Consider the following 23,924-nt stretch of genomic DNA (forward strand, 5'->3'; position numbering starts at 1 on the left):
GTCGCTCCACTGAATTTTCATGCTGGTAAAGACAGTGTGAGATCAGAATCAGACACTTTACTTCAGCTGTGACATTCTTCATCTCCACTCCCAGGCTTGCGGGGAGGTCAGACCCAGGAACTATTCACCCCACTGCCAGGCTTTTGAGTGGGGTTGTCAGCTCCAGGTCTTTTTCATCTTCCCTAAGCCTGAGTTGGAGAGGAAGGGGTGCTGTTCAGTTCCAGTTGTGTCCTCTTGTCCCTCTTCACAGGGGTAAAGAGGAGCTGGCTCACTTTCTACAGGTATGGGGGGCACTGCCTGCCTCCTGCAGCAGCTCTGATTGGTTGTTCTTTCCCAAGAGATAAGGAAGTGGGGAAGGCAGCCAATCAGAGGGGCTTTTCCCTGGGCATGGCAAGACAGCCCATGAAAACTGGCTCCAGCTGTAACAAAAATCACATTACTCATAATCAGATCATGAGAGTTGGCAACACTGCTTATTGCTCTCACTGAAACCACTGGCACTTTACACTGATTGACTGGTATTTTAAAAAACTCACATCCACACCAAACCAGCGTTTGTAATTATTCACAATTATCAGTTATGCATATTGCTAACGTATGTAAACAAGTGAACTTATTATTTTTACCCTCATCCTCCCACTCCGTTCCCTCCTATTGTTTGTCACACTCACTGGTTCCATTTTGTCTTTGATTAGGCCCCAATCCTGCAAACACTCATCCACGTGCTTAGCTTTTTGCAAGTGCGTAATCCCTCTGAAGTCAGTTGAACTACTAACTTGCATAGTGTACTTCTTTGCAGGATCTGGGCCATACATTGTAATCTCTCTGAGCGTGGTACTATGTACAGCTCCTGGACTTGTAAATCACCTGGCATAATGGGGCCGTAGTCATGAGTGACATATTGGGGCACTACTGTAATAAAAATTTAAAAATAATATTAACATTAATAATTGATTTCAGTGGGAGCACGAGCAGAAGCATGTATCAAAATGTGCCGGCTCTTAAATAAAGCACACTTTGTTTTCTGTTTTAGCGTGTAAATGCAATGGCCATTCGGACCGATGCCATTTTGACATGGCCGTGTACATAGCTAATGATCGCATCAGTGGTGGCGTATGTGAAGACTGCCAGCACCATACCATGGGGCAACACTGTGATCAGTGCAAGCCCTTCTTTTACCAGGATCCCCTCAGAACAATTTCAGACCCTCGTGCCTGCATCCGTAAGTGCGCTGTTCTTTCCCCCATTTACAAATGGCTAGCAATGATTGGCTCAAAATTAAATATTTCTAGTTCTCTTTGTAAGCTCCTACCCTCTCCAACTGCTTTCTTCATCAATACACTTAATAATCAATATAGATGTAAAAATGTTTGCCTACCTTAGAAACAGAAGCATTGTATAGACCAGTTGATTAACAGCATTTTCAAGCTAATGGGGAAAAAGACTCTGCATTAATTTCAACTATGGCTCATCACTGAAGTCAGCTTTGAAGTCCGGCAGGGAGGTTATCTTTCTTGTAACAAATCAGGGCAAATATGAATAGCCATAAATGGCCAGAGTCCGGCCAGCCCCTGCACAGATGGAAGAGAAGAGGTGAACACAATGAGTTCCCTATAACCTTGCATCCTTCAAGATGGATTTACCAGAACCCTATTCAGGAGTGTATTGCTTGCTTTTTCCTACCATCCTGGAGATGCTAGGTACCTGAAAGAGGGTGAGGAATGACTAGGATGGGGCTATGACTCCTCCCTCTGCACAAAGAGAAGAGGGAAGCATTTGCATTCTTCAAGGGATGAGTAACTCCCCCTCCAGTATGTTTTGCCTGGAAGGCCCTTCGAATAATTCTGGTTAAGATGAGGCTTTGCTTGTAGAGTGTCTAACACCCTGGGGCCCTGATCCTGGCAGGAGTCTCTGGGCACTACCTGAATACAAATATTTAATAAATAATAGCAGTTATGGGACCTGCATTTTAATGTATATTTCTAAATATCATTATTTCCACATCTCCATTTGCATATCTGTGTTTGTAGCCTGTGATTGTGACCCAGAAGGCACATTATACAGTGGGTTGTGTGAAAGCTATACAGACCCTATTCTTGGAACTATTGCTGGTCGGTGCCTTTGCAAGGAAAACGTTGAGGGAGTCCGTTGCGACATGTGCAGGCGGAACTACTATGGGCTGAGTGGCAGTGATCCTCTTGGCTGCCAGCGTACGTAAACTATGATCTTTTTCCTTTTTCCTTTCAAAACTTAATTTCATGTGACAGAGGCAGATAAAAAATAAATCTGGCCCCTTTACAAGTCACATCAGGTTGTCTGCCGTCACTTATTGCACCAGATGATATTTCCTGGAAAAGATCTGAAATGAATCAGAAATGTAGGGCTGGAAGGGACCTGAAAAAGTCATCCAGTTCAGTCCACTGCACTGTGGCAGAACCATGTAAACCTAGGCCATCCCTAACAGGTATTTGTCCTACCCAGAGGTGCCAACTCCGTGGGTGCTCCGGGGCTGAAGCACCCAGGGGGAAAAAATAGTGGGTGCTCAGCATCCACTGGCAGCCCCGCTGGTCAGCTCCTCCCTCTTCTCCCCCCTCCCTCCCCAGTGCCTCCCATCTGCCAGTGGACCCTGCCGATCAACTCCTCCCCTAGTGCCTCCCACCCATCAGTGATCTGCTGTTCAGTGGCATGCAGGAGGCAGTGGGGTGGGCGGGAGGAGCGGTGGCAGGAAGAGGGGGAGCAAGGGCAGAGTGTCCTTGGGGAGGGGAGGAACAGGGTAGGAAGAAGCAGGGTAGGGATGGGATGGGGTCTGGGGTGTAGCAGGGGTCAAGCACCCCCAGGGAAACCAGAAAGTCAGCACCTCCAACCTGTTCGTAAAAACCTCTAGTGACGGGGATTCTATAACTTCCCTTGGAAGCTTATTCCAGAGCTTGACTTCAAATAGATGATATTTTTATTTATATTAAACAAGTATCAGGGTAATTTCGTAATCACGAAGGAGACTAGCTTGAATCGCTCATAGGGCAGGTAGGCTTTATGCAAGACTTCCCCAGCATGCCTCCCCCAACGCACCGCCCTCCTGGCTTGCAACATGCATGCTGTCCCAGGTTGTAATGTTCTGCTGTCAGTTTGTAAGGTTGTTAGTGACACAGACAAATGTCCATTGCAAGCACCTTACATCAGATTTTGCAGAGTCATGTCCTGGGTTAGTATTTCAAAAACGTATAGAAACTATTTACCTGGGCAGGTAAACCAGTGCCTCTTAAACAGAGGAAAAGGGGAATGTCCTCAAAATCCCTAGCTGAACATTCATATTCATGGTTTTTATACCCTAAAAATATGAATGGAAATCCATAGAAACCCACCTGGAACAGAAACAAAACAGATGAGGTCTGCATTACCATGTGAGAGCACTCTTTTGGGGATGATTTAGGAGGCCTTGCACTTTGGGCTGGTAAAGATCAAGTAGGCGGCAAACCTGACATGCTGGGTATCCAAAGGCTGCAGACTGCATTACTCTTGAACTTTCAGCCAATCGCTTCTTTGAACCAGTTTCAAGTGAAATTGTGCATCTTTGTCCTCCTCAGGGACTGTCAAATTTTGCAAACACATTGTGCTGATCAAAGAATAAATAACAATAAGGCTAATAAAGGCAGAGGTTAGGCTCAGCAATGGTGAGAATACTACAGTGGAGCAAAGATGAAGAATGCAGCAGAACCCACTGCGCAGAACTTCTTCCAGGAGTCCAACATGTTTTGCCAGAGCCATCCCTTGCACACCAGCAGAGCTTCTCCTTTCAGATGCCCACCACAAATACCTGAGGAAAATGATCTGCCCCTCAGAAACAGCTGGTTTGCGAAGTGTTAATTGGATTCTGAAGCTGGTCTTCTGCAGTTTGTTCCCCCGATAGTTGAGTGCAATGGTTATTTCGAATTCCCACCAAAAGTCAGTGTAGGGCTCATTCCTGCAGTGGCACTAACGGAGGTTTCTTTCCTTGCAGCCTGCTCCTGCAACCCTTCTGGGAGCTTGTCTTTCTCCATGTGTGATCCAGTGACTGGAGAGTGCCTCTGCCAGCGCTTTGTCACAGGGCCACATTGTGAAGAATGCCTTGTATGTAATCGGGAGGCTTTTATTATTGCTTCATGTAGCATCCTGTTTTACACCTCCTCAAATGTCTTCCCCTTGCCCATGTCCTGCCTCCTTATTTGCCTCTGCCATGGACATCCTGTTAAAGGGGAACACAACACGATGCCAAGTGGAAATGGCCCATAGGCCACAACATTTATCATAGAATTAGACAAAAAAGAGTGACAGGGCATGAGAACAAATAGTCCTTGCTACAAGGAGCCCTCAGATGAGTCTCTCCACCCATTCTAATTAAAGCAACCTGGAGACGGTCCTCTGTGGTGCTTCAATTGATTCAGCCTGGTCTGGCTGGCTGGCACATAGCCGGATTCTGCTCTTACTGAAGTCACTGGCAAAACTCCCATTGTTTTCAATGGAGCAGGATTGAGCTGTTAGATGACTAAACCAGCAAATGCTGTACCGCTGTAGAGATAGTTAGATTGCCCCAAGTACATCCCCCAGCAGACTCCAGTGGGGATGGGGCAGGGGGCTACTGCCTTGTGAGTGACCTCTGCAGTTTCTACCATGTCCCCACTGTGACAGCCCTGAGTGATGGTGGAGATAATTCCTTGTGAGAGTACCTATACTCACCGCTGTTGAAAACACTTGATGGCTTGTGCCCTCTGTTCTTTTATGGGGGAAGTTGTCATGGCTGAAAATGTAGGTGGGAACAGTTAGGGTTGGACAAGTACTGAAAAGCATTGTCTATGCATATTCACTTGACACTTTAAATGACTGAGCTTCATCCGTGATTGGGCCTTTTTGTAAACATTTGTGCAGCCAAGTTTACTGGCACCAGCTTTTGCAGAAAGAAAATGAATGAAATCGATAGTCCCAATGAAAGCAGAGTTTCTTTTAGTCAAAAAGGATTGGGCTTTTTGTTATTTAAGTTGTTAAATATTCCCAGTCAAAAATCAATACGTTTTCCTTTCTTATCATAGGTAGGATACTGGGGGCTTGGGAATCATTTATATGGCTGTTCTCCGTGTGGCTGTGACATTGGTGGAGCCCACAATAACTTGTAAGTCATTTAAAGTATCATTCTCCTTTTGATGGTAATGAATTAACACCAGCACATATTGCACCTTTTTGATAGGGTCATAGGATCTCGTGGTTAATGAAGAAGCCAAGTAGTTTAGAGACAGAGGCTCATCGTGTGTGAGCAATGTAAAAACACCCTGGTGTATAAGATTTTGTGACTCTATTAGCGATGTTTCAATGGATTTGAGTCTGACCAGGAAATGTCAGTACGAACTAGGGAACTTTTAGTGTGCAGCAGCAGGGTCCATGTGTACAGTTTGTGCGCAGCACACTGGACGGCTGTAGATTGACACCTTAGCTTGCTATGCAGTAAGTGTTTATGTAGATGTGCCCTTATCTTTTTCTCTGAAGCAAATTGTCAGTCATTAAGATTCAAGATCAGTTAAATGAAAAGTACAAACCACCCCAACCTGATTCCCGATGCACAGGGCCCCCAACGTTGTACAGTTAGTTAGGGACAATATTTTTGAACTTGGGTTCCTACATTCATGTTTAGGCACCTAAATAAATAGCCTGGTTTTCAAAGGTACTGAGTTCCCGTTGCTTTAAAAAAAATGCAGGACTTTAGGCCACTCACATTTGAAAACATTAGCCCTACACTTTGCTGGGTCAGGGTCTTTATTACTCCAGGAAAAAGGTTACTAGAGTGCATGGTGTGGTCCCATATAGTAACTCCTACAGTACGTTTCTATGCACATGGTTAGGTAAAACCAAGCTAGTGAATACAGGACATATTGCAGTTTGTGGAATTGGTAGAGCGAGCAAGGGTGACAAACACATACCTTTGCCAGCTGATTAATAAGGAAGCACTGGAATAAACTCCAGCATTACAAGCAAGAAATAGCAGTTGCTGGAAAAATATTTTAAAATTGAGTTAATTTTACAGTGAAAGGAACAATAAGAATAAAAGCAAAGGTAGAATAGCTACCACCTGTGTATTGTACATAAACATATGTGCATTGATGAGACTCTTACCCCTCTTCTTTCCCACCTGTTCATCCAGGTGTTCATCGAGCGATGGGCAGTGTAAATGTCTTCCTAACATTGTGGGCCGTCAATGTACAGAAGCAGCCCCAGGCTACTTCTTTTTACCATTGGATTATTATATCTATGAAGCAGAGCATGCAAAGCCGCTTCCCAGATCTGCACCTTTGGTATGTTTCGCTTTTATGTGCGGTATTCAGAGGTAATGTGTAAGGGAGTCTAGGTTGGTGTCAGTGGAATGCTGAGGGCAAAGGGGAGAGTGCTGTAGTGGGAAAAGCAACCTAAAGGAGGATGGAAGATGATTTCATGTCAAGTGGGTTCCTCACCCTCCCCTGTAATTTTAAATGACACTCCTCATTGTGTAAATTACACTGACTGACACTCCCTGGCCCTAGTCTTTGACTGTAACCAGAGAGCCCTTGGAGAAGTGCCCACAGGTGTCCTCCGTGTTCCCCCAGTCTTGAGTTGTCCAGGTACCTGGCCAGTCCTGAGTGTAAATTAGAGCATCCTGAACATTTATGCCAGCTGCCAAAGAGCCCGAGAGGCCATGATGGCAGCTGGATACTCTGGAGTGCTGAGGTGTCTGGCACAGACCTTCATCTCTGGCCAAAGCACTTGATTAGAAAGAACCTTTCAGTGGTTCTATCCCAACTGTGGCTTCCCGTATGTGAGGGGTGGGGGTCTTCCTCTGTTCATTAATGCCAGCTTTAGAATAGCTCTAATGGACTTGTTTAGACTTGCTTACACCACTACATACACTGACTCTGAACTTAGTCCAGATTCTTCAAAAGTACACATAACTGAGCCAGTCCATATGTCTTTTAGAACATTGATTTTAAAATAGTTTCTTAATATAGACATTGCTGTTGTGCATCCACAATGCAAGCTTTGGTTCTACTGGAATGTGTTCTCTTCTTCCGCCAAGATTTCTACAAATGTTTCCTCTCACGTGTCCTTGAGAAGCCACAAGCAGGGGATAATAAAAAATTATTTATTTGCTTGGCGTATCTGCAAATAATCCGATATAATCGCAAGCAGTAATCAACCTACGTTCCAGTAATGAAATAGAAAACAGATTTTTGGGACATAGTGTGGAGTGCCAATTGTCTGTGGCAATAAAAGCTGGTTGGAACAGTGGTTATGTCTTCACTGCAGATAAAAGCGTGTTCTTAACTCGAGTTACCTAGCTAGGGTTACACAGCAGTGACGACATGGCAACTCTGCTTTTAACTCATGTTACCAACTCAAGGGGGACTCTGGGGTTGAACTTGAGCTCCTAACCCGAGTTAAAAGCTGAGGTGCTGTGTCTTCACAGCTGTTTCAACGCAAGTTAGCTAATTCAGGGTATTTGCAGTGAAGACGTAGGCATTGCAAAATAGATACATTTTCAGTGCTTATTGAGCCAAATTCTTGGAGCTGCCCCCATTTACACCAGGAGAGACTGTAGCCTATTGTTTGGATTTTCATTTTTACATAGTCATCTATGCTTAAAGATTGTTCAAACTGCGCTGTCACATAAATCATCCATTTTTGCTTTTAAGGTTAAACCAACAGCTTTACCAAGGTGTGATGTCTATTTTCAGCAGCAAGGATATGATTTCACTATTGAAAATGGAAATATTGTATTAAACAGGAGCAAGAAACGAAGCGTAAGAAAACCGGGGTTGGAACAGGTAAACAGATACTACAGTAATCATTCAACAAAGAATTGCAACAAATGCTGCTAATGTTGAATATTGCAACAAGAGTTTTGGTTTAGGGAATGGATTAAACCACTGGTGACTATGAAATTGGAATTTACAGGCCTGTGTATCAGAATCCTTATGCCAATGGGATACATTAATTCATTAATACATTAATTCAGTTGTTGATATACAATTGGGCTGGATATTTTATAATTCTCTCTCTCTCTCTATCTCACACACACACACACACACAGTCTTATTTTGCCATGTTTAGTGGACAAGCTGTAGGACAAATTCAGAGATTTGTTTAGAAACAAAAATGTGACAAGGGAAAAAAGTCCATTTTTTTTCCCCTCCTAGTAGGGGGCTCATTTTCAACTTCTGAGACTTACATAGATACTTGCATCATACCTATTAGAATCATTGCAATTTAAGCCATTGTCAGCTTTCTTCCCATTATAAACATCTACAGTCATGGATAATAGACTGCCCAGAAAAATGTGTCTGTGAGTGAACAGCCTGAAATGTCTATTAAACATATTTTAAAATAGATTATAGTTATGTCTAGAAAACAGAGAAAGAAAGACACAGAGAGAGAGAGATGACACCTTTATTCACATAAAATTACATTAATACTATTTTAAAATGTTATAAAATTGCACTATATAAGCAAAAGGCATGAATAAAATAAAGCAAAACACATTAAGCAAACATTAAACATGGCTCACTAAAGCATCATCATGAAGGCTAAGATTTTGTCAAGGATATTTTTAGTAAAAGTCACAGACAGGTCACAGCAAAAAAAAAAAAAAAGAATTCATGGAAGCCGTGACCTGTCCGTGACTTTTATTAAAAATATACCTGACAAAATGAGGATCTGCGGGTCCCCACACCGCCTGAAGTTTGGCTGCTGCAAGGGCTAGGAGCTGCCTGCAGCAGCTGGGTGCTGCAGGGTACCCCTGCAGCTTCAGGGGTCCCCTACTGCCCGTGGGGGCTGGAAGCTGTGAGGTGCCCCCACCTCCCATGTCGGACAGGAGCTGTGGAGTACCCCCAGTTGCGGCAGGCCGGGAGCTGCGGGGGTTCTCCTGCGACAGCCAGGAACTGCAAAATTCCCCAGCCAGGAACTGGGGGGTTCCTCCGCCAGTGGCTAAGGGCTCAGATTTCCCGCCGCCCATGGGGGTCCTCTGTTGGGGGCTCAGCGATTCCCCCATTGCCCACGGCTGCCAGAAGCTATGGGGTTGCCCTGCCAGTGGCCGGGGGTTCCCCCACTGCCCACGGCGGCTGGGAACTTGGGGGTTCCCCCACTGCCCGCGGCGGCTGGGAGCTCCAGAGGGGCCGGGGGTACCCCGCAGCTCCCTGCTCCCACTGGAGGCAGGGGACCCTGCAGCTCCCAACCACCGCAGGCTGAAATTATGGAGGTCACTGGAAGTCATGGATTCTGTGACTCCTGTGACCTCCGTGACTAAATCGTAGCTTTAATCATCATCACCAAGTTCACTCAACATATTGTTAATACACCAAGTCAGCCAAAAAGTGTCCAAGTTGCAAGTCAATTTGATTACACGTTTTATAATCTGCAGCTGGGCCTTCAGCCAAGAGTACTTCCTAACAGTGAGGTGAGAGGGCCTCCAAACATCTACTAGTCCAAACGTCTACAGGAGACAGTACAGTTCCATGCCTGACTAAGGGTCTGGCTCCTCATGTTTCCTGTCTAAAACATAATCTACACTGCAACTGAAATCCGTTTCAAGCACAATAGTAGTATCTGGGTCATAGCCAAACATGGCATAGGCAAGTGTCTACAGAAAGGAGACACGATCTCACCCCAGAATAGGGTCATACACAGAAAAAAGATTAAAAACAATAGTGCCAATTTGTGTATCCACCTGGAGAAGCCGCCCTTGCATAGTCTCCTTCACAGAGCAGATCTGTGCCCCAGTATCCTGGGAAAAGAGAGCAGCTACCTCAGCAGTGACATTGGAACCATGGCTCAGGAAAGTTTCACTTTTCCAGTCCTTCAACCAGTTCCCCTCGTTATCGGGGTCTGAGTGTGTCTTTTGCAAAAGGACCACATCAGCCCATAGTTGTCTGAGAAATTCGAAGAGTTGTGCCCTTTTATGACCACCCCGGCACCCATTACTATTTAGAGAGCCAAAATTGAGCAGCACCATAGTGACTAGGAGAGCGCCAAAAGCAGAGAGGAACAATGGAAAGTGGAAGTACTTTTAACAAAATAAGCCATGGAGAGGCCAGCATATCTTGAACAATCCCTGAATGCTTCCTCACCTTACCCAACAACTTTTTGAGACGGAAATGATTCCTGCAATCAACCAAGGTATCTCTCGAGACAAAGGCGGCTGAGTGAACAAAGCACTGTAAATCAGGAATATAGGCCCAACCTCAACTCGCTGCTTCCCTTTAGTGCAGGGGTGGGCAAACTTTCTGGGCCGAGGGCCGCATCTGGGTCGGGAAATTGTACGCAGAGCCGGGGCAGGGAGTTGGGCTGCGGAAGGGAGTGCGGGGTGTGGGAGGGGGTGCGGTGTGCAGAAATGGGCTCAGGGCAAAGGATTGGGGCAGAGGAAGGGTGCGGGTTGTATAAGGGGCTCAGGGAAGGGGGTTGGGGTGCAGGAGGGGTGCGAAGTGCAGGATGGGTCTCAGGGCAGGGGGTTGGGGTGCAGGGTGTGACGGGGCTCAGGGAAGGGAGTTGGGGTACAGGGTGCAGGCAGGGGGCTTAGGGCAGGGAGGTGGGGGTGGGGTGCAGGAGGGTTTCGGGGGGCAGGCTCTGGCCTGGTGCCACTTACCTAAAGCGGTTCTGGGGTGGCAGCAGCGCCACTCTGGGAAGCGGCTGGAACCACGTCCCTGCACGGCCCCTGGGGGAGGGCGTGGCACAGGGCTCTGAGCGCTGCCCTTGCCACGCCTCCAGGTACCTCCCCCAAAGCTCCCATTGGCCACGGTTCACCGTTCCCAGCCAATTGGAACTGCGGGGGGCGGTGCCTGGAGGCAAGGGCAATGCACAGAGCCCTCTGCACCCCCCACCCCCAGGGACGTGGTGCCGGCCGCTTCTGAGTGGCAATCCTGTGGGCCGGATCCAAAGTCCTGAGGGGCTGGATCCGGCCCACAGGCCGTAGTTTGCCCACCCCTGCTTTAGTGCTATCCAAAAAGTCACTAATCTCGTTCTCACTGTACCACCCTTCCTATGTAGCTGACAGACTGGGACATCTGGAACCAGTGAGAAGTCAGAGATCATCATTATCCTCTTCATAGAATCATAGAATCATAGAATATAAGGGTTGGAAGGGACCCCAGAAGGTCATCTAGTCCAACCCCCTGCTCGAAGCAGGACCAATTCCCAGTTAAATCATCCCAGCCAGGGCTTTGTCAAGCCTGACCTTAAAAACCTCTAAGGAAGGAGATTCTACCACCTCCCTAGGTAACGCATTCCAGTGTTTCACCACCCTCTTAGTGAAAAAGTTTTTCCTAATATCCAATCTAAACCTCCCCCATTGCAACTTGAGACCATTACTCCTCGTTCTGTCATCTGCTACCATTGAGAACAGTCTAGAGCCATCCTCTTTGGAACCCCCTTTCAGGTAGTTCAAAGCAGCTATCAAATCCCCCCTCATTCTTCTCTTCTGCAGGCTAAACAATCCCAGCTCCCTCAGCGTCTCCTCATAAGTCATGTGTTCCAGACCCCTAATCATTTTTGTTGCCCTTCGCTGGACTCTCTCCAATTTATCCACATCCTTCTTGCAGTGTGGGGCCCAAAACTGGACACAGTACTCCAGATGAGGCCTCACCAATGTTGAATAGAGGGGAACGATCACGTCCCTCGATCTGCTCGCTATGCCCCTACTTATACATCCCAAAATGCCATTGGCCTTCTTGGCAACAAGGGCACACTGCTGACTCATATCCAGCTTCTCGTCCACTGTCACCCCTAGGTCCTTTTCCGCAGAACTGCTGCCGAGCCATTCGGTCCCTAGTCTGTAGCTGTGCATTGGGTTCTTCCGTCCTAAGTGCAGGACCCTGCACTTATCCTTATTGAACCTCATCAGATTTCTTTTGGCCCAATCCTCCAATTTGTCTAGGTCCTTCTGTATCCTATCCCTCCCCTCCAGCGTATCTACCACTCCTCCCAGTTTAGCATCACCTCTTCATCTCCCTCAGACTCAGCCAGCTCAGAAGAACATTGGGCCACCACTGTAACATTCTTATCATTCATGCAGAAGAGAGATTCAGTGGGAGTAGCTGGCATATCTGTTGCCCCAAGAGTAGTAGGCAGTGCATGGGCAGGAACCCCTTAAATGACCAGGGTCACCAGACTAGAAACATTTCATGTTTTCAGTGGTATCAAATATTGTATAATCTATGTGGTGCATTAAAACCAGGTTCGAGAGCTGTTCCAGATTATTTAGAACCATATAAAACTGGTGGCAGAATGACACAACATACCCCACATCTGGGTTCTTGCAGCGTAACAGAATCATCCTAACAGCAGAAACTATCTTCCCGTAGTGGGAGAGAGCAGATACCAATGTCTTGTTGTGAAGGAAGGGGGGACATTGGAAAAAACTACTTTATTAGCAGGAGTAAACAAGGGAAATACTTGAAGAAAAGACTCCTTGACCCAGAGTCCCTACTGTACCAAACAATTCACAAACTGCTCCTGGGCCAGGAAAGTCACTATAGATTTGCTCATTCAAGAGGCAGATTTTATATTAGCACAGCCAATAACCTTACCGACGCTCAGCACCACATCCTCTGCAGCGCAGGAGACAGCAGGCACACCCCGAACCCCATGCTTGCAGGTCAAACCACTAAACCTATTTGAAATGAACCCCATGGAGAAAACCACCCACCCACCCCAAGGGAAAAAAAGGAGGAATCAACAACACCCCTGAAACAAAGAAACAGAAAGTAACCAAACAGACTAACAGAAATCCAGCTAAAGCACATAACAGACACAGCCTCACTTCTAGAACCTCCCACAATCCCCAGACAAAGAGCAAGAGAGGTTTTCTAGGTGTGACTATAACTTTAATTTATATATATATATGAGTTTTTTTAGGGGACCAAATCTTCAGCATGTTTACAAAATGATGCTGACTAGTTGCAGAAACTAGGAATCTGCACAGCAGAAGCACCTATCTTTGTCCTGTATTTATTGTTCACGGTGTCACTATCTCCTTGCAGGGCTGGGTTCAGTCTGGGAGGAACTCTGCTCTGGACATTGTTTTCAGGGAGCCCACCCCTGGCAAACCTGTCACATGGACAGGTCCTGGCTTTGCCCGTGTCCTGAATGGTGCCGGATTAAGGTTTACTATCAGCAACATTCCCTTTGCGATGGACTTTGATATCGCTCTTCGTTATGAACCTGAGGTATTTGAATTCAGACTTTTAATTCACCATTAACACTTTCCTAAGAGATGCTGTTCCAGAGCAGGGTCTCTTTCACTTTTGGTAGTAATATGACAAATGAACAAGAGCTTTGGACTGACACATCTGTTTTCAGATGGGGCTGATTTGTACAAAGGTTTGGAGCAAAACTATCAGCTTTATCCTATCATATTTTTGTCCCATAAATAGAAGATATAGGGCCCAAAACCTGCCAGGTGCTTCACAGTGGCCTGTAAGGAGGAAGTAATTATTCATCAACAGGCTCTGATAACCAACCTAGCACTAGGACAAGGTTCTGGCTACCGACCCACTCGTGTACCACAGCTGGCTAGTGCGTATGCTGCCACAGGCAGCATATGCTAGCTAGGAGCACACACTGTCCTTCTGAAAGGGCAGCAATGGATTTCTCCCCACCCCCTCCACCACCACACACACACACACACGTGTTCCCTGATCACCTTGAGCCAGTCTGCCTTGTACCCAAGCAGGATTGTTCTGCTTTCTGAAAGCTGGTACCATTCTACTTTGCCCCCTCTCCCCAGCCTTGCTGATCCATGCAGGGCAAGATTTACCCCATAGTGCGACTTTTGAAGCATCTTTAATGATAAGGTTGCTTGAGGGAATGAGAGATTTCCTCCTCTTAAGCTTAATGTTCAAAAAACCCAATATTGTCATTTTAAACTAAAAAAAAAGAGATATGGCCTTTTCATCTTTTTCAAGGGAGCAGTAACATGCACCCCACACAGCAATGCAAGTAGGATGGTCCGGTCCACTGTACCAGCAAGGTATTTATAGCCAGTACGGTGTACCGGACAGACACAGGAGGAGCTGGTGGCCCCACACCAGCAGCTTCTGTGGCGCAGCTGTCCCACCCACAGCCCCGCCCTTCGGCCTTCAACGGAGCTGCGTCTCCTCTGTCTGTACAGCAGCAGCCCCGCCGGAGGACAGGGCTGGGGGGCCACAGCTGGTACAGCTGCAGGAGGAGCTGCCAACGTTCTGCTCCTTTCCCTGCTGGGAGGAGCAATGGGGAAAGGAGCAGAACACTGGCAGCTCCACCAGCCCCATCCCTGTCCTCCGGCGGGGCTGCTGCTGCTGTATAGACAGAGGAGATGCAGCTCTGTGGAAGGGCAGGGAGTGGGGCTGGGGGATCTGCTCCTTTCCCCACTGCGGTTCCCAGGAGAGCCCTGAACCGCAGGGCTCTTCTGGGAACCACAGTGAGGAAAGAAGCAGAACCCCCAGGGCTCTCCCGGGAACCGCAATGGGGAAAGGAGCAGAAAGTGGGGCTGCTGGGCAGCCCCACGCAGGCAGCTCCTCTGGCTCAGCTGTACCACTGCCAGCCCCACCCCCCAAGCCCTGTCCTCCGGTGGGGCTGCTGCTGTACAGACAGAGGAGACACAGCTGCCTGGAAGGTAGGGTTGCCAACTTTCTAATTCCAGAAAACCGAACACCCTTGCCCCGCCCTCTGTCCTGCCCACTTCCCCGCCCTTCCCTGAGGCCCCACCCCTACGCACCCTTCCCAAGGCCCTGCCCCCTGCTCATTCCATCACTCCATGAGGGGGATGGTGGTGTGGGGGCTTGGGGAGGGAGGCAGTGAGGGGGATGGAGGTGTGGGGGGTGGGACAGGGAGGGGTGCAGGGCTCGGGGGGAGGAGTTGCCTAGAGTCCGGGGCTACTGGGGCCAGTGGTGGACTCAGGGGTGGCGCTGCTGGGGCAGAGGCGGTGTTGCTGGGCCGGGCCTTCTCCCGACTCCCCGAGCTGGCTGAGCCGGGCCGGGCTGGGTGCTGGGTTTGTCTCGTTCTCCTCCCCTCTCCTCCAGCAGCCCCATTCCCAGTGCTCGGAGACGGGGATACATACCTTGAACTCCTGGGTGCCAGCAATGGGGAAACAGACTGGTTCACCGCAGGGCACACACCACAGCTCAAGCCCAGCCACAGGAGAAGCATGAGAAGGAGAAGAGGGCTGGCAGCAGTGGGAGAGGTGTGCGCCATGACCCCTCAACAGCCGCTTGCTGAGTGCTGGCAAGTCGAGCTAGTTCGTCCCCTGCCCTGACCCGGCCAATGGGAGTTGTGCCTGCAGGCAGAGGGTGGGGCAGCACGCGGACCGCCCTGGCCACCCCTAAGCCTAGGAGCTGGACATGCTGGCTTCTTCCCAGGAGCCACATAGCGCAGAGGCTAGCAGGGAGCCTGCCAGCCCCGCTGCACAGCGCTGCCAACCGGACAGTCAATGGCCTGGTCAGCAGTGCTGATTGGAACTGCCAGGATCCCTTTTCAACCACGTGTTCCAGTTGAAAAACAGGTACATGGTCACCCTAGTGGAAGGACAAGGGGCGGGGCTGGGGGCTGTAGAACTGTGCTGGAGGAGCTGCTGGCGTGGGGCTGCCCAGCGGCCCCATGTTCTTCTCCTTTCCCCACTGCGGTTCCGAAGTCTCCAGCGCAGCAGGAAGAAGACAGAGCTCTGCCCCGGCCCAGGTAACGTGGGATGGATCTTGGGGAGGGAACGGGGAGAGCGTGGGGGCCCTGGACTGGGGGTGGGGCAGGGAAGAGTCACATGGAGGGTCACGTGGGGAGGTCACATGCCCCCTCCCCCTTAACTGATGCCCCCCCATACCAGTAAGAAATGGATTCTACTTGCACCACTGACCCCACATGATCCCCCTGCACCACATACCATTGTCATTCATAAAATAAAACAGAACCAGAACTGGAGAATATTTTCTGGGCAGCCTCACCCTCCAGAATTCCTGATCTGTGTCCCCTGATTTGACTTCATCTTGTGTCCATATATTTGACACATGAAAAATGCATAATCATTTTAGATATGATTAAACAGTTGGCAATTATTCCTATAAGCCACATATGTGGTCTACATGGCCCAGTAGAACATCCCTTTTTCCTTCACTTCTCAGATATTTACAGTAACAACACCATTCAAGTTATCAGTTATGACTGTTATACTTTAAACAGTTTACTAATCTATTTAAAGATCCGCTCCTTTATCATTCTGAGTGAGGCAAAACTCCCATTGATTTAGAGTGCAAGAATCAGCTCTGAATGAATCTGTGATTTTGAATTGTGCTGCTATGATATAAATTTTCCCAGGTAAAGATTTAGACAATACATTTAGAATTTTAAGAACCTCATTACAAAGTTATTTCAGTTCATTTTTACTTACTAGCAATTTGAGCAAAGTTATGTGCTGAATTCTGTATTATAACCTCTTGGGACGTATCCTTAACTGGTGTAAATGGGCACAGCTCCACTGACTTTGTTGGAACGATACCCATTTACATCAGTTCAAGATCTGACCCTCCATTTCGAACTTATTTGGATTATACTCACCATTGTTTTTCTCCTGCACTTTTCAGTGAAGAACATTCTAAAAAACATCATGTAATGAACAAAAGGGAACTTGGTGGTTATTACTGCAATATGTTATAATTTAGTTTGGCTCTCAGTAACATTGGCAGGTTGACGTGCATGTGAGAGAGAATTTTTCAGGTATTTTTTGAAAACGATCACAACTTTCTTCCCAAATGTGTAGTCTTTAGAAGACTGGATAGGAAGTATTGCGGTCAACCCCTCTGGTGCTTTGACAAGTGATCGCTGCAGAAACAAGGCACTTCTGCAAGAGCCACACACATTGGCTCTGCCAGCTACAAAGAGGTCAGGATGTTGTTACCTTCTTTACAACTCTAAATATTCAGTGTTCAATGCTCTTCTCGAAGGTGTTTTGTAGCAAAGGGATAGATGCATGGGAAAGTGAGAATATGAATGGAACATACTCAGAATTAGAACAGGGCATGTGGCCTTTCGCATTGCTGCTACACCAAAGAACCGGGCAGCAGTAGGATGCAATCTGAGGGCCTGATGCAGCAGTCCTGATTTAGGCAAAACTCCACATAAGTCAAAGGTTTGCCTGAGTAAGGAATGCAGGCCCAGCTCCTGACAGCAACCCTTTTGGCTACTGGACCAATAACTCGACACAATGTTGGTCTTTAGAACCTACCTCATTAAAGAGATGAAATATTGGCCAAGAGACCCCAAGGAAGTCCCTGGCTTCGCCTATTTTCAGAACTGCCTTAAAGTTTTTAACTTGCACTTCCCTAGCTAAAAGAAGGAAACAGCTTCAGTTTAATGTCTCAGCCAAAGAATGGTAGGAAGTGCACAAATGTGAATAACGAGTTACAGACTCCACAAATATCCTCAGAATGACCAGGTGGACATTGCTCATGACAGATCCAGGACTGGGATACCAGCAAGAAATAGAATGTTTTTAAAAGTTCATCATCTTAAAAATCACTCTACAGTGATCATTACAGTGAACGAATGGTTGCCACTTATTTCGATGAAATTAAGCCATCAAATGGATTATTTATTATTTATATTATTGTCACACATAGGAGCCCCAGTCAATTGCACCCTCCTCCATCTCAAACTCCCACACAGGATCTAGTCTCTCCCGATCATGTGTGTGTAACTCCCATTGATAATAAGGCATGTGAACACAGAAGACTTATCCAAATCTTTATTTACATCCTTTATATATTTTCTTAAGCAAATACTTTATACCTATTAACTCTCTGATAAAGGAATATTGACTCCTATATTTATTCCTTCTAAACAGAGTTGCACTTCTACATACTCCTTTCTGCTTAGACCCAGGAGTAGAGTATTTTGTAGATGTTTATTTATCGCAGCCTTCTGCCTCTGATCCAAAGACTATATCATACATCTTGATTGATTCAGTAAGTAATCCTGTTACATATTTCTTTTTAATAATATTTATACCTGTTTCACGCTCCTTGACAGAGGCATATTCAAAAATATTTTGTGAACAGACTTTAGAACTCTTATTATAACCATTTAAAATAAAATTTTATCCAAAATAATCAGAAAAGCATGCCTGTGGTTACACTAATTTGTACTGGGTGTACATATTTTCCATGTTCAAATACAGATTTGTATTTGTGTTCTAAGTTCTGTGTCTGAATATTATAACTGTATGTCCAGTCACAGTATTTGCACACGTTACTAGCCAGTTGGTTGTATAATTGATCATTTGTTCGTTTACTGATGATGTGCATTAGTAGGGTAAATGCACACAGGTCTTTGGGCACAGCTTCTCTACAAAATCTAAGCTAATATGTGTGATCCTCATGGAAAATCTTGGATATGTGTAGAGATGGATCCTGGAGTTTGGATCTAAATCTAGATCTGAATTTTCCCAGAAGTGTTCATATTTGAGTTTTGGAATGGTTCATTGCAGAGCTGGGAGTCACACTTGAAATTCATATCCAAACATTTCCCAAGTTTAAAGGAAGTTTTGGAGGGGGGTATTTGGTTTGTGCTCATTTCCAGATAAAATTTTAAAATAGTTTAACATCAGTTTCTCTGATAATCTTCGTAAAACTGAGTTTGATGGAAGGGGGAAGAATGAACAAGTTTGGACTTCAATTCTTCAAACTACTTTTCTCTCTCTCTCAAGAATGCATGTAAAAATGTTGGCCAAATTCTGCCTTTAGATTCACAAGTGCAGCTGCCGCTGACTTCATCAGCAGTTCTGTACATACATCATTCTGAGGACATACCATAATTTGGTTTTCTATATACATAATGCAGACTCATTTATCTCAAAATCTAGGGCAACACCCAAAACCTTAGAATAAATGGGGATTTGGGTGATGGAACAGTAAGATGGAAGGTCTAGAAATGGCTGAGCTCAGGGTTTCCAACCGTGAAGCGCAGAGTTGAAGTAGCAGAGTTTGGTAAACTACAGTTTTCTGAACGCCCTTTCCTTTCTTTGTCAACTCCAAAGCTTGGACTTATTCCCAGAATCAGTTCTGCGGAGAACCTGTGCAGTCAAAAAGATCTAGATGAGTACCAGCAGTATCACTGTGTTGAAATTGCTTCAGAAGTTGGACCTCATATTCTACCTGAAGTATGTGCAAGGCTCACAGTTAGCATGTCTGCTCGTATTCACAATGGAGCAGTTCGTAAGTATCTGTACTAACAGCATGGTACAGACACTTCTACTGATGGCTGACTTTACATCAGTGGTTCTCAAACGTTTGTATTGGTGGCCCCTTTCACACAGAAAGACTCTGAGTGCGACCCACCTTATAAATTAAAAACAATTTTTTTTTATATTTAACACCATTATAAATGCTGGAGGCGAAGTGTGGTTTGAGTGTGGAGGCTGACAGCTTGCAACCCGCCCCCATGTAATAACCACCCAATCCCTTGTGGGGTCACAACATCTAGTTTGAGAACCCCTGCTTTACATGCTCTCGGTAGACTATTGTTTTAGGTGCGCTATAACTGCGTAGATATAAATAGTTAATAAATAAATACAGTGCCAATAGATGGCACTCCAGAGCATGTTGCATAGTTTCCTGGATTTTGTAGGACTAATAAAACTTGTCGTGCACTTCAAATGGCTTCCTCTGGCAGCTGTTTGCATCAGCACTGTTTGTTTGCATGATCAGAGCCTAGGATTGGTGCTGGAAAAAGATAGCACGACTGCCATCCTTTCACCCATGTCCTACTGTGGCAGGAGCCAAAAGACTCAGAGAAATTTGAGCTGAAACAGTGATTCCTAATCTGGTGGCTGCTAGCAAGTGCTGCAAAAATACCCACATGTCATACTTAACCTGGCTTGCTCAGTATGCTGAAAAGTATTGGGTGTCCTTCAAACAAATGTCTTATTGCTTAGAATGAGCAACCCAGTTCAGATAAAATAGGCTCAAAATATGACCCTTTCTTCAGTCTAAACCAGAAAATATTTCTGCCATTTGAAAAATTCATTGCCACTCTGTGAGTGGCTGTGCACATGCATTTGTGCATGCGTATCTGTGAAAGAGAGCAAGAGATTAATTCTCACACATAGAGCTAGTTGCATAATGGGGAAAATATTCACAAGTAATTTGTACACAACTGACAGAAAATAATCATCAAATGAATTATCTGCTACATATTATTCCACCATCTATAATGCAGGTTAAATTATGAGGGAAAAATCGTTGCATCCCATAAAATAAGCATTGCCGCTAGGGCCTACAAATGCTATTATGGCTAACAAAAATGTGAACATTCATCAGGTACATTACTTGCAACAAATAATTCAATCATGTCTAGTTATACAACTCTTCTCTTCCTGGTGGTAGCCAGGACAGAAAGCAGAATTACCACAAGTGATGTAATTATCAAGGTATTTCCATTTTTTATTTTTTTGCTGAAACATGATTTGTGATTTGCTCTTACCACCTCCATTAGTTGATGATGTCTGTAAGTGGATTTGTGAGCAGGTTCAAAGTCCAAACATTAGCAAACCTCTCTTCAAAAGTATTAGCTAGAGCTAGACCTTAACCAAACACCTCAGACTTTGAGCATATTTATATCTGGATCCAAATTTGGCAATATCCTGAACTTTATAGATCCAGATTAGAACTTTAAGGCTCATGTTGATGACTGGTCAAATAGTTCAAAGCACATAATTTGGTGGCAGATAAACCCCTGGTTCTCAGGACTCAGACTCTGCTTTGTTCTCTTAGCACATCTCTGGTAACTCTAAGTATAAAAAGAAAAGGAGTACTTGTGGCACCTTAGAGACTAACCAATTTATTTGAGCATGAGCTTTCGTGAGCTACAGCTCACTTCATCAGATGCATACCGTGGAAACTGCAGCAGACTTTATATACACACAGAGAACATGAAACAATACCTCCTCCCACCCCACTGTCCTGCTGGTAATAGCTTATCTAAAGTGATCATCAAGTTGGGCCATTTCCAGCACAAATCCAGGTTTTCTCACCCTCCACCCCCCCACACACAAACTCACTCTCCTGCTGGTAATAGCCCATCCAAAGTGACAACTCTCTACACAATGTGCATGATAATCAAGGTGGGCCATTTCCTGCACAAATCCAGGTTCTCTCACCCCCTCACCCCCCTCCAAAAAAACACACACACAAACTCACTCTCCTGCTGGTAATAGCTCATCCAAAGTGACCACTCTCCCTACAATGTGCATGATAATCAAGGTGGGCCATTTCCAGCACAAATCCAGGTTTTCTCACCCCCCCACCCCCATACACACACAAACTCACTCTCCTGCTGGTAATAGCTCATCCAAAGTGACCACTCTCCCTACAATGTGCATGGTAATCAAGGTCCATGTCCAGCACAAATCCAGGCTTTCTCACCCACCCCCCTTTTTTTTTCACACACACACACACACACACACACACACACACACACTCTCTCTCTCTCTCCTGCTGGCAATAGCTCATCCAAACTGACCACTCTCCAAGTTTAAATCCAAGTTTAACCAGAACGTCTGGGGGCGGGGTAGGAAAAAACAAGGGGAAATAGGCTACCTTGCATAATGACTTAGCCACTCCCAGTCTCTATTTAAGCCTAAATTAATAGTATCCAATTTGCAAATGAATTCCAATTCAGCAGTTTCTCGCTGGAGTCTGGATTTGAAGTTTTTTTGTTTTAAGATAGCGACCTTCATGTCTGTGATTGCGTGACCAGAGAGATTGAAGTGTGTGTGTTTTTTTGGAGGGGGGTGAGGGGGTGAGAGAACCTGGATTTGTGCAGGAAATGGCCCAACTTGATTATCATGCACATTGTGTAGAGAGTTGTCACTTTGTATGGGCTATTACCAGCAGGAGAGTGAGTTTGTGTGTGGGGGGGTGGAGGGTGAGAAAACCTGGATTTGTGCTGGAAATGGCCCAACTTGATGATCACTTTAGATAAGCTATTACCAGCAGGACAGTGGGGTGGGAGGAGGTATTGTTTCATGTTCTCTGTGTGTATATAAAGTCTGCTGCAGTTTCCACGGTATGCATCCGATGAAGTGAGCTGTAGCTTACGAAAGCTCATGCTCAAATAAATTGGTTAGTCTCTAAGGTGCCACAAGTACTCCTTTTCTTTTTGCGAATACAGACTAACACGGCTGTTACTCTGAAATCTAAGTATAAAACCTGCTAAGGAGGGGAAAAGCATGAAAATAGTTAACTTCAATTTTCATTATATATATATATATATTTATATAGCGTGTGTATGACTTTTTCTTGCCAACAGCATGCAAGTGCCATCCACAAGGGTCCCTGAGCTCCAGCTGCAGTCAACTTGGAGGCCAGTGTCAATGTAAACCTAATGTTGCGGGCCGCTGTTGTGACAGATGTTCTGCAGGAAGTTTTGGTTTTGGTTTCCATGGATGTTACTGTAAGTAGTAAACAGTGAACATTAAACAGTGGTTCATAGAAAAGCAAACTGAATCTTTACCCATTCCTCCAAGTGAACCTCATTTGAGATTCAAAGAGCACAATTAGCTTTCCTCCCAACCCCCACTTCCATATGACTCTGCGCTTCCTGGCTCCCAGTGGCAATGGAAATGGAAGTGCTGAAAAAAGGATTGCTCTGATGGTAATTCCAGCCTGATTGGAAACAGACAATTCCAGAAGGCTTATTAGAAGGCTCTTCTCGTGTGATTCACAACCCACTTGTGCAGGCCAAAGAGGTTCAGATAAGCTAATGCACACCAAATTTTCTGGGATTTCCAACGACTGATTTGCATGAACCTACAGTGATAAAATCAAAAATGTTACGCCTACAGCCCCTGCTGCACATCTAAGTGAAGCCACATCTCAGTCTTATGGCCTCAGATGGTGACCAGTTTCAGGAAAATACATTTAGAATTTAGCTGATCCTTAACATGGCATCTGCTTTTTCTTGTGTTTATCTAGCATGTGAGTGCCATCCTCAAGGCGCAGTGAGCACTATGTGTGATCAGCTGACAGGACAGTGTTCATGCCGCCGAGAGGTTGATGGTCGATGCTGCAATCGGTGCCTGGCTGGGTATTTTGGGTTTCCCAACTGTCGTCCGTGTCCATGTAATGGCTACACAGAGCTTTGTGACGCAGCGACTGGTGCATGTCTTAGCTGCAGTGGGTTTACAACTGGAAGTAGGTGTGAAAGGTATGCAAGGGCTGTCATCTAGAAAGTGTCTGAATGGTAGTGGATAGTTTGATATGCATCTTTGGGTGTGAGGCAGTGCCATGTCAAACCTTCAGAGCTGGGTAGCCAGAGAGTTGCAGTTGCTGGCCGAGGGCCCAGCTCTGAAGGCAGCAGCGGAAAAGTAAGGGTGGCAATACCATACCATGCCATGGTGCTGCTGGCGTCAATGCTGCCTTCAGAGCTGGCCTCTCATCCAGCAGCCACCGCCCTCCGGCAGTTCAGCTCTGAAGGCAGCGCTGCCGTCAGCAGCAGCACAGAAGTAAGGGTGGCAATACTGCAATCCTCCTGCAATAACTTTGCGATTTCCGCACAACCTTCTTTTGGGTCAGGACCCCTACAGTTACAACACTGAAATTTCAGGTTTAAATATCTGAAATCACGAAATTTAAACTTTTAAAAATCCAATCACCATGAAATTGACCAAAATGGACGGTGAATTTGGTAGGGCCCTACCTATGAAGTTCTGTGTGCTACCTGCAGGGACCTGAGTATCTTTACTCCACTGAATTCAAGGGACCTTTAGAGACCGCAGCACCTGGTAGGAGGCGTGAAGCACCTCACAGGATTGACCCCTCAGTATCTTGATGCATGTGAAAAGTGCTGCATATATCTTAGAATTGTGAATCTTACCAATTATTAAAGGAAATTTTCCAAAACAATAATAATTCTCAATA

At 45.9% G+C, this 23,924-nt stretch overlaps 1 protein-coding gene and 1 long non-coding RNA gene across 4 annotated transcripts in view; one reads left to right on the top strand and one right to left on the bottom strand.

Moving 5' to 3' along the window:
* Positions 1-23,924, top strand: part of LAMB4 (laminin subunit beta 4) — a 98,823-nt gene that overhangs the window by 47,035 nt on the left and 27,864 nt on the right. Inside the window, exons 9-19 of the mRNA XM_048836315.2 lie at positions 1,034-1,222; positions 2,031-2,210; positions 3,998-4,107; positions 5,064-5,143; positions 6,167-6,317; positions 13,026-13,211; positions 16,769-16,890; positions 17,852-17,972; positions 19,043-19,220; positions 22,315-22,458; positions 22,980-23,211. Of these exons, the coding sequence (XP_048692272.2) occupies positions 1,034-1,222; positions 2,031-2,210; positions 3,998-4,107; positions 5,064-5,143; positions 6,167-6,317; positions 13,026-13,211; positions 16,769-16,890; positions 17,852-17,972; positions 19,043-19,220; positions 22,315-22,458; positions 22,980-23,211 (1,693 nt within the window). The remainder of the gene's footprint in view (positions 1-1,033; positions 1,223-2,030; positions 2,211-3,997; positions 4,108-5,063; positions 5,144-6,166; positions 6,318-13,025; positions 13,212-16,768; positions 16,891-17,851; positions 17,973-19,042; positions 19,221-22,314; positions 22,459-22,979; positions 23,212-23,924) is intronic.
* The window catches only part of LOC125630408 (uncharacterized), a 43,499-nt gene continuing 37,341 nt past the window's right edge, over positions 17,767-23,924 (bottom strand). For 2 of the 3 annotated variants that reach the window (XR_007354660.2, XR_007354661.2), the window contains exon 5: positions 17,767-19,078. This is a non-coding gene — a long non-coding RNA (uncharacterized LOC125630408). Of the gene's footprint in view, positions 19,079-22,293; positions 22,457-23,924 lie in introns of those variants that run through there. The other variant, XR_012666581.1, reaches the window with a different exon arrangement.

The sequence above is a fragment of the Caretta caretta genome, chromosome 1 (assembly GCF_965140235.1).
Source record: "Caretta caretta isolate rCarCar2 chromosome 1, rCarCar1.hap1, whole genome shotgun sequence".
NCBI classification, from domain to species: Eukaryota; Metazoa; Chordata; order Testudines; family Cheloniidae; genus Caretta; species Caretta caretta.